Source organism: Gracilinanus agilis, chromosome 4 (genome assembly GCF_016433145.1).
Source record: "Gracilinanus agilis isolate LMUSP501 chromosome 4, AgileGrace, whole genome shotgun sequence".
Lineage (NCBI taxonomy): Eukaryota > Metazoa > Chordata > Mammalia > Didelphimorphia > Didelphidae > Gracilinanus > Gracilinanus agilis.
In genome coordinates, this window is record NC_058133.1 from 238,108,969 (window position 1) to 238,120,155 (window position 11,187).

Below are 11,187 nucleotides of genomic sequence, written 5' to 3' on the forward strand. Positions count from 1 at the left end.
GGGGAGAAAAAGGGAAAGGAAAGGGAAAAGGAAAAAGGAAAAAGGAAAGGGGAAAGGGAAAGGGAAAAGGAAGGGGAAAGGAGGGGAAGGGGAGTGGAGAGAAGGATCCCATAGTCAGTCATTAGATCACAACCAAAGCCCACAACTCCCATGTCAAAGAAAAAAATACTTCAAACATACAGAAAAAAGTAATTCAAGGCAGAAATACATCAAATTCAATAGAGAAACAATCAGAGATGGAGTAGAGAGAATTAAAGAGCAGATAATACTGAGGAGAAATAGGAACAAGCAAAACAAATGTTCCAGTTTTGATGAGGCATTAAAAGGGTAGGGAAAAAAAACAAAGAACTAGAATCTATGGGGGCACCCATCAATTGGGGAATGGTTCAACTGTTATGGCATAAGAATAGAATGGAATGGCATAAAAAAGGATTCGAAGAATCCTAGATAGTATGAACTGATACAGAATGAAGAGAAGAATCAAGAGAAAAATTTATATGAGGACAACAACATTATAAAAGAAAACAACTCTGAACGACTTAAGAACTCTGATCAATTCAACGACTAATGTCTACAGTGAAAAAGAAAATGGCAAATATCTCTGCCAAGAAAACTCCAAATGGGGTTATGAAGAGTCAGATGTGACTAAAAATAACTGAATAACAATAACAAAAATGTCTAGAGGATTCAGAGCTTATCCTGGCACATGCTAGATAATTTGAGTTAACCTGCAACTTCAACAAAGAGAAAATGAACTCAAGATACAGAAAGAGTCATATGGTTTTGGACATGGCCACTATATAGATTTCTTTTGTTTGACTACATTTATTTGTTGTAAGGATTTTTCTTTCTTTTGGATTTTAATTTGAATTGAAATGGAGAAGAGAAGAATGTTGAGCAGTAAGGACGGTTAAAAGAAAATGTGGGGGAGCAGAACCACGAAAACATTCTGAAAACTGTACAGAGCAAACCCAGAACATTATACATAATAATAGCAGTATCATATAATGATCAACTATAAATGATTTAGCAATACTATGATCTAAGACAATTCATGAGGACTTATGAAGAAAAATGTCGTCCATCTCCTGAGAAAGAACTGATGATGTCTAAATGCAGATTGAAGCATACTTTATTTTTCTTGGTTTTTTTCTTTTTGTTCTGCTTTCTTTCACAATATGGCTATTTTGGAATTATGTTTTGCATGATTACATAGGTATAATCTATATCAAATTTCTTGCCCCCTAAAGGGTGGGGAAGGGAGAGAGGGAGATCATTTGGAACTCGAAATTTTATAAAACAAATGTTAAATTTTTTCACATGTAACTAGAAAAAAGAAAACTAAATAGAAGAAGAACAAAAAGAAATCCAGAAGGAAATAGACAGACAGGACAGTCTTTACCTGTAGAGGGCATGAATGCACTATCAATAAATCTATGAATTGGTTCAATCATTCTGGAAAGCAAATTCTGAGTTATACCATAAAAATCATTCAACTATGCATACCCAAGGAAATTGCCCTGAGAGAGAAGAAAGGGACACATATGTACAATAAATATTTCATATGTACAAGAATATTTAGAGCAGCTCTTTTTGTAATATCAAAAGACTAGAAAGTAAGGGGGTACTTGCTTATTGGGAAAGGGCTAAATACATTTTGGTTTGTGAATATAATGGAATATTATTGAATTGTAAGATATAACAAAAAGGACAATTTTAGAGGAAACTGGGAAGACCCATATGACTGATGCAGAGGGAAGCAAGCAGAACCAAGAAAAATGACTTTAGAATTATAATCAATATACTGATAAACAATAATTCAAGAGAACCAAAGATGAAACATGCTACTCACTTCCTGACAAAAAGGTGATAGACTCAAAAGACAAAATGGGAAATATTTTTTAGATTTAGCCAGTGAGGTAATTTGCTTTGATTGATTAATGAGTATGACTTTTCTTTTTAAGTGAAGATTTTCTTTTTTCTTTAATTACTAAAAAATTTAATATTAATGACTTGAATTGGGTGAAGAAGTAGGAAGTAGAAAAAATAAGTTGGTTGAAAAAAAGTTATAAATAAGAAAGTAATTCGCAGAATTATATATGTATGTGTGTTTCAAATAAAGTGCATTACAATGACTTTTTCCAAATTAGTAAATTATGTGTGAGGACACAAGGTGGTGATAAAAGATAAGTAAATTACTTCTTCAGGGTAGGCCCTAGATGACTTGTCTAGAGGTGCTGAGGTTTACAATATGGTTTTAGACTTTCTGCCTTATAAGTCTCAAAATACACTGACTCTATCAGTTTGTTATAGCCCCTATTGCCACAAAATAAAGGAAGGATACAGTGGAAAAAGCAAAGGATGAGATGTCAAACAACTCCAAATTCCAATCCTAGTTTTACCTCTGTAACTCTGGGCAAGTCACTTACCCTCTCTGGTCCTCATTGCTCATCTGTAAAACAAGGAGGTTGGACTAGATGGCTTTTAAGATTCCTTCCAGCTCTTAATCTTAATTAATTATAGGATCATTGGATCCTATAATCTATTGACTTTCAAAGTATAGGCAAAGGACTACTTATGGACAAAGCGGTTTGATTGACCTTACAAACCAAGTCTGAAATATGTAGGAGCCAGAAATCCCAATTTGCTTGACATTGAAATAAAAGCTTTTTCTTACCAATGAGTTCAGGCTTCTTATTTGAAAGAATCTGGTAGAAGATATGGTAGCTTCTTTCAGCCTTTAACTGGAAGGTAACTCTTGACTTTTCCAGCAAATCTATAACACAAATGCATATTTATTTGTCAAACTACCCGTTGTCAGTGTGAGCTGCAATCTGACCCTAGTTACTTACTTACAGGTCTCAATATCTGCAGAAGCAAGCTTTCCAGTGGTTCCAAAGTGAATTCGGATGAACTTGCCCTATGAGAACAAAGGGAAACCAGAGTTGGCCACAGTCAACCAGAGTTGTACAAAAATATAATTCACAAGACAGATTGGAGTACTAACATTTCCCATTTGGAAACAGTGCCCACTTAGAAAATGAATACAAATTTATAATCCAAAAACTTTTTTCTTTTCTTTTTTTTTATTGAAAATATTTCCCTTCTCATTTTCTTCCCTCGATTCAATTCAACAAACATTTATTAAGCACCTACTATGTGCTTAATTATATACTATACTAGGCCCTGCTATTCTAAAAGTCACAAAGAAACAGTACCTTCCCTTGATAAGTTTACATATCCAATAAGAAGATAAATATAAAGCATATAAAAATGTATTCATTCCTGTTTCCTGTCTTTCATTCTCCTTTCTTCTTTTTACTTCTTTACTTTTTCTTTAGTTAATTAATGGTGAGTCAAGCAGGACTAGAAAATGCCCAAAGCTGACCACTTGCCAGAGAGACAAAAAAGTGGATGAGAAAAACACCAACGATAAACTTTGCCTGTGTTACAATTTTTGCCTGTGCTGAGAGTAGTCCTAAGAGTTCTAAACCATCATGATTTATATCTTTGGAATGAAGATGGTGGCAACTTTGTTCCTCAAAAATGACTGTTATTTCTCACATCGCACCTCTCTTTCCATTTGCTCAATCCTCATAATAATCTGACTTACAAAACGGGATGAGTTGTCATTCCTCACAGTCTTGGCATTACCAAAGGCTTCCAGCAGGGGGTTGGCACTGATAATCTGGTCTTCAAGTGTTCCCTGGCACCAAAATTTAAAAATAAGTGAATAAAATAAAATAAAACAGAAGGGAAAGATTTCTTTATATCTCAAGTTAAAAAACTACATGAACAAAATAAGCATGTAACATGTTATTTGTGATAAAAATTTATTACACTAACCTAGAATATATCCTCAGCTCTTGAGATTAGCAACTTCTCAGGCTATTTCTTAATTTGAAATTCAAATATTTAGGGGCATATACCTAAGATTATTTTGCTCTTTGTTATATTTAATTATCATTATGAAATTGTTCTCATAATATTTTTATCCAATGGTATCATTTTAATGCACACCTAAAAATTTCTAAATTCTGTCCATTTGGTTCAGTTCTATCTGAGAGATTTCTACCAAGCGAATTGCTATAGAGCTATCTTTTTTGCATTGGACTTTTTTCCCCCTGTCTTTCATAGAATCAGAGCATTAGAGGTCATCAAGTTTAACCCTTTTATTTTATAGATGAGTAAACCAACTCCTGAAGAATATAAGCAAATTATTCAAGACCAAACAGTAATTGAAAAAACTAGGACTTGAAACCAGGACCTCTGATTTCAAATACAGTATAATTTCTACTGCATTGCTTTGGGGTCTTAAAAATTGAAGAGTTTTGGTTGTAAAGTTAAACAATCCAAAAAAGTTGACAAAACAGTTCTAAATTTGGACCTAGAAAAGTTCAAATTCTGATTCTACCACATGTCAGAAATATGAGAAAGTTTCTTCTCCTCTTGTCAGATGACTTCTAAGGTCCCCTCCAGCTCTAAATCTTATAACCCCAGATAGATCCTTATTGAAAGGGACTTCAGAGGCCATCCATCATAACCTACTCTCATTTTACAGATAAGAGAACTGAACTCTAGGGAATTTAAATGGCATACTACGTATATCTAGGTAAAAATCACCTAGATAAAAATCAACAGAGATGGAATTTTGACCAAAATTCTAACTCCAGTGCTAGTGTTCTTTTTAATGTATCAAGCTGCCTCCTTTGAGATTCTCATCCTTGCTCTACTAATATAGGTAGTTTTCTTCTCTTTATTACATAAAAATTCTCTCTTTTTCTTTCAAACTGAAACTAAGACAGATTTTCAATGAGGAAAAATAGAACATGATCTACTGATTGTAGAGGAAGATGCAAAGTTGTAACCCTTCTCATAAAAGTAAAACTGTAAAACTATAGCATCTTATATTCAGATTTCATTCTTCATTCTTTCATGTAGGAAATCATCCTACCTTCATCTTGCCTTCCTTTTTCTTGGCAAGGTCTCCAGTAGCAGCAATTGTTGCAAAGTACTGGATAACCCTTTTGGTGTTAACAGTCTTTCCTGCACCAGATTCTCCACTACCCAGGACAATAAGATGGGGACAAAAAAAGAAAATACAATTGATAGATCTGTTCACTAGGATGGCTTTAACAGGAGATATTGTGTCTAATCTGCTTTGTTAGCATCTGACAGAGTTGACATGGCCATCTCTTTATCACATTCATACATGATCTGGCCTGAATTACAAAGCTTAAGGTAAATACTTGTATGGAAATACATTTAGTTCAGCAAAGTACAGCTTAATGTAGATTTCTCAAGCCTCATTTGTCACTCCACCAATGCCCTACTCTCACTTCCACACATACATACAGACACAGATATAGAGATATATATGAAATTTCTACCCTCTACCACCCCACACACTATTTATTTAAAAATTAGCATGCCATAGTATATGATACATTTGCTTTCTACATTAAAAAAAAAGGCCCATATTCACTTAAAGCAGAAATGATTTCGATACTTACGTGATCAGAATTGACTGGTTTTCCCTATCTGTCAACAGAAAGCATAGTAATCATTACCAAAAGAGCTATATAGGTTCTCATCTCTTCTAATTTGCATCTCACCAGCACTGTGGCTGTTCTAACTTAATCACCTTTTAACTTTTCATTGCCTTAGTTCTGTTATTCAATCATACTGCCGGAAGCATTTGGCACTGAAAATTCTAAATAGGCATATTATCACAAGCAAATCCATTGATGTTCCAAGAAATCCTGGACTCTCATTGGTCTATTTTGAAGTTAAGAATAGGTAAGGGAAATTAGCCTAAAATTCTTGCTTTGGTAGCCTAGGCCTTAGAAATCATCTTTTTAAATATATCAATCAATCAATCAATATGCATCTACTATTTGTTTGTACTGCTGATACAAAGTCAAAAATGAAATAACCTCTGCCTTCAGTAAATTTACATTCTAGTGGGGAAGAGAATATATACATATGTAAATGTATATAAAGTATGTTTTAAAGGAAAAGGAAACCAAAGCCAGGAAGGTAAGTGACTTGCCAAAGTCACAAAGATAACTAGGGGCAGGGCCAGGATTTGGAACTACAGCTCAGACTTCAAATCCAATACTCCTATTACATTTCAGATCTTAGAGTTCATCAAGATCCTTCCATTTTACATAGACAGAGACCAAAGCCCAAAGGTGGGAGGTGACATCCCCTCAGGCCACATAACTAGTTATTGGAAAAGGCAAAACTAGAACCCAGGGCCCTGACTGCTCTTCTTATATTCTTTCTACTGCACCAAGCTTCCTTATCTGAAACATACCGGTCAGCATGAACTGATAGGCATTGTCAGAGATGGAGAAGATGTGGGGAGGAGCCTCCTGGCGCTTTTTGCCTCGGTAGGCATTCACCACCTCTGGGTTATACACTGGTAGCCACTTATAAGGGTTGACAGTGACACAGAAGAGGCCAGAATAGGTCTGAAAGGAAAAAAAATACACTATAATCAGGATTTCTATACACCTTTTCTCTTAAAACCCAATAAAGACTTTACATATGTTTTGAGTTTAACTTTAAAATAGCCCTCTAAGAGAAAAAAGTAGAATGAATTATATCTACAACTTACAGACTTAAATGTGTGGCCTTTTCAATTTGATATAGCCTAACTCCTTATCTTAAGGAGAGAGAGAAAGAGAGTTAGCTAGGTGGATAGACCCCTGGGTCTGAAGTCAGGAAGCCTTAAGTTCAAATCTTTCCACAGACACTTACTGGCTGTGTGACCCTGGGCAAGTCAATTACCCTCTGTTTGCTTCATTTAATACATTGGAGAACGAAATGGAAAATCACTTCATATATTTGCAAGAAAACCTCATGAACATCATGGACAGAGGATCACAGACACAATTGAACAGTGAAAAAAAACTTCTTATCTGACACTCATATCTATTAGATTGTATTTCCTGGCATGGAAAGGAATGGAATAAGCATTTTTTTAAACCTTTACCTTCTGGCTTAGTATCAGTTCTATTACAGAAAAGTGGCAAGTGCTAGGCAATTGGTGTTAAGTGTCCTGCACAGGGTCACATAGCTAGGAAGTATCTGAGGCCAGATTTGAACCCAGGTCCTCTTGAATCCAAGCTTGGCTCTCTATCCACTGTGCTACCTAACTGCCCTTTGTGATAAGCATTTATAGAGCACCTACTTCATGCTAGACAATGTCAAGTGCTTCACAAATATTATCTTATTTGATATTCATACTCCTTTATCAGAGGATCATAAGATTAGTAATCTAGAACCAGGAGGGAGCTCAAAGGCTATCAAACTAGACCCCTTTATTTTACAGATAAAGAAACCGAGGCCCAAGATTAAGTGACCTGTCCAATGTCCAAGTTTTGGAGGTAAAATTTGAACCCAAGTCCTGTGAGTACAAAACTAGTGTTTTTCCTCTACGACATACTATACCCATGACTCAACTCAGTGATCTCATCAATATAATAAGAGTTAGAAGTCTTTGAGTCCTTGCTTGGATCTCTTAATTCATTAAAACTCTGACTCAAGATAAACAGATTTCTAATCTATAAAATGGCAAGAAGGTAAGCCTTGATGGCAGAATCTATGCCTTTAACCCCATGGTTTGTTTTTATTCTTTGCACTGTAATTTTAAAAAATTTAAATATATTTATTTGCTACTTTTGAGGTACTTTTGAGGGAGTCCTCCCAAACTTTTGAAATTATTCCAAAGCTCATGGCATCTCTGCTGCTATTAATGTCATTGTAAATCTAGAAAACAAGAGCAACTAAATGATTGTGTAGGGATTTCCAGTGAAAATGCAAGGAAGGTTTCTGAATTAATCAATCAAGTGAGAGGCTCCACCCATGCACTAGAACCACTTTGTGAGGCCCCTGTCTTTCCTCCAGACATAGTTTGTTGTCCAGTGCACAATTCAGAAAGCCCTAAACTTCAGGAAGTTTTTTCAGAGTGAACGTTCAGATATTTATTTACTATAAGTCAGGGGTCGGCAACCTTTTTGGCCGTGAGATCCATAAACGCCACATTTTTTAAAATGTAATTTCATGAGAGCCGTACAGTGCTCACAGTGTGTGCTCCTGCCCCTGAAAAAAAACTGACTTTATGGCTCCTGCAGAAAGAGCCATATCTGGCCCTCAAAAGAGCCATACATTGCCGACCCCTGCTATAAGTTGTATTAAAAAGCATGTGCCCAAACTGAGGAGAGGTAATTCGAGCTATTTATAATTTTGTAATACCAAAAGAAAATATTTACCTTAGCCCAAGGATTACTCTTATCCTTTATTAGTTATAGTTAAACAGCTTCCTTCCCCCTGGCCTCAAGGAAATGAAATGTTTTCTTAGACATGGTAAACTATAGACTTATAAAGGGAGATGAAGGAGGCAACTGTCCTAGAGATCTGTTTGTTTTATAACTAATCTATCAGAGATCTGTTTTTATAACTAATCAACTAATACAACTCTTTGAAATGATAGCTTTACAGTTCAGAGACTAGGGCTTTAAATTTTCATCACTGAGCTAATCTTTTTTTCTTGGTCATAGTATAGTAATATCAACTCCCTTCATTTTTCATAATATTATCTAAAACTAAAATTCCTCTTTATTATGATGGCATGAAAATGAACATGGAATAGTACAGTACGAGTACTTTATAGCAAGTTGGAAAGTTTTTGATGATAGACTTTTTCTGAGGACCACCCCACCTAAATTTGGACAGGCTTATAACTAACCAGGTTGGCTATGATACAAAGAAATGTTGTGATTTTCATTGGTAGAGGGAGCTACCCCAAATGATATGATTTTTTGAACTACTAAAGTAATTTTAAAAAAATTTTTAAACCCTTAACTTCTGTGTATTGGCTCATAGGTGGAAGAGTGGTAAGGGTGGGCAATGGGGGTCAAGTGACTTGCCCAGGGTCACAGAGCTGGGAAGTGTCTGAGGCCGGATTTGAACCTAGGACCTCCCATCTCTAGGCCTGACTCTCAATCCACTGAGCTACCCAGCTGCCCCTACTAAAGTGATTTTTAAGTAATTAATGAATCAATTCTGTGAACAAGTCCCCACTAAGATAGCCTTTGCTGGACTCCATCTAAGAAAGAGTTTCCTTTATCTTTAGGGATCTCAATTCTATTTTTCAATCAGCCACAATCATCAGATCTAATTATATGAAGCACGAATACAGAAACCATTACAAAGCCTATTAGAGCTTGGGATAACCTTAGGTGATGGGTCTGACTACCTTTACCAAACTTTGTGAGAAGGAATATTTACTTGGCATCTCCTTCCCTCATTCTTCTTTTGATCTCTCTTCATTTTTGCCTTTACCTGCTTTTCATTTTCTTCTTCAATACTCTTTAATTTCTCTCATGCTAACCTTTCCTTTCTTTTACAACCCATACTTTTTTCCTTTCTCTAGTTTCCATTTTTATCTTTCAAATACCATCCACACATGTACACACACCATTCCCCTGTTCCTAATTATAGCCCATGGTATTTCATGGAAATATAAGACACCTAAAGGAACAATCCCAGAATTGACCAAAAGGTTACTGACATAGATCATCCAGGAAGTATAACGATCCTTGAGGTTATAGAGGACAGCTGGCTCATTCAGATGTGTCAGCATTGCCATGTCTTCAATCTTATCAAACTTAGGAGGGTTCATTGAGTACACATCTTCTGGTTTAACAACCAGTGTCTGCAGAAAGGAAGAAAATCAGGATTATTAGCCAACATTTTCTTTGTGCACCTTGACAAAGGCTGAGTTAAGAAACTCACATATCCTTGTGGCCCTTATTCTATTTCATCATGCTGTGAAACTACTGACTTCTGGGACTCCATAGATTAGGGTCACTGGAAAACAGAGGTCCGGTGGAGTAGTTGGAGTAGGAATCATAATCTTGAGCTAGAAGAGATATCAGCAACCATCTAGTCTGACTATTTTATTTTATAGATGATAAAACTTGGGCCCAGCAAGATTAAGCAGCTTGCCAAAGGAGTCATACAGGTAGTAAACTTCAAAGGTTAATGTTGAAACTAGTTCTTCTAACTCCAAACCCAGTACCATCTCCACAGGGCTCCTTTGCTTCCATACCACTTGTTTAGATTACCACCTAGCTCAAAGGGTTGATCTGGGCTTTTTTGTCTTCAAGGAGAAAACACGATAACCCTCATTCATGAGGTCTATGTCTATTCATGAGACAGAGTCCAGAGTATAAAGGGGAAGGTCCCCTTGGTACCTGTGATTCAGGCCACAATCATCAGCATGATTCCCAGAGCGACCCTGTACAGTAGCTGTCCAATTTACCACCTATACTTCCATTCAATATGCTTATATAGCAATTGAATATTACTTTATCACCCTGGGAGAAATTGAGATAACATGTATAAAAGGTTATAGGTGAATAATAATAACTCACATTTATACAGCATCATAAAATTTACAAAACACTTTCCTTGCAACAGCCTTGTAAGGTTAAGTGAACAATGCAGCCATTTAAGTTATTTCTTAGGCTTCATTTTTCTTTTTTGTTAGGTGGAAATAATAATGCCAAGCTGAGAAGTTTGTTATAAGGATTTAATAAGACAGTGCTTACCCTGTTATCTTCAGTTTCCACTGTTACCTTCCCATCTTGGGAACTCTTGATTCTTCCTTTGGCATATTCTTCCTTTGCATCAGCCACAAAGCAGTAGGTTTTAGCATCAAATGGCTGATTTTGAGCTTCTATCCGCTCCTTTTCTGACTTACGGAGGAAAGGAGCAGCTATGCCGAACACTTCCATCTCAGCATCACTACTCATGGTGCCAACTAGAAAGCAAGCACATTAACGTCAATTTGATCATCCATGGATCTGGATCCCACTAGGAAAATAGTGATTTTTGGAGCTTTTTCTCTTTAGCAGCTACAAAGCAACATTGACAACCTAAAGAGTGGCAGGCACTAACTCTTTTACCATGGCAGACTCGGGTGGTTTTATTAAAGGTCTCCATTCTCCCACCCTTCAGGCTCCAAGACTGAGTACCCCAGAACCAAGACAATTCTTATTAACAACAGTCCCTCCAAGTTCAGGTGAGCTATTTTCACCACTATCTGGAACTTGGGAATTATAATTATTGCTTCGCACATCTATAAGGGCTTAAGGAATCTGAGGTGGATTATCA

General features: G+C 36.2%; 1 protein-coding gene across 2 annotated transcripts in view; it reads right to left on the reverse strand.

Annotated features, from left to right (window-relative positions):
* The window catches only part of LOC123245594 (myosin-3), a 35,401-nt gene extending 24,575 nt beyond the window's left edge, over positions 1-10,826 (reverse strand). For both annotated transcript variants that reach the window (XM_044674542.1, XM_044674541.1), the window contains exons 1-8: positions 10,623-10,826; positions 9,581-9,724; positions 6,320-6,476; positions 5,514-5,541; positions 4,955-5,063; positions 3,614-3,706; positions 2,857-2,920; positions 2,678-2,776 (exon numbers count right to left, since the gene is read on the reverse strand). In XM_044674542.1, coding sequence (XP_044530477.1) covers positions 2,678-2,776; positions 2,857-2,920; positions 3,614-3,706; positions 4,955-5,063; positions 5,514-5,541; positions 6,320-6,476; positions 9,581-9,724; positions 10,623-10,826 — 898 coding nt within the window. The remainder of the gene's footprint in view (positions 1-2,677; positions 2,777-2,856; positions 2,921-3,613; positions 3,707-4,954; positions 5,064-5,513; positions 5,542-6,319; positions 6,477-9,580; positions 9,725-10,622) is intronic.
* Between the last annotated feature and the right edge of the window lie 361 nt (positions 10,827-11,187).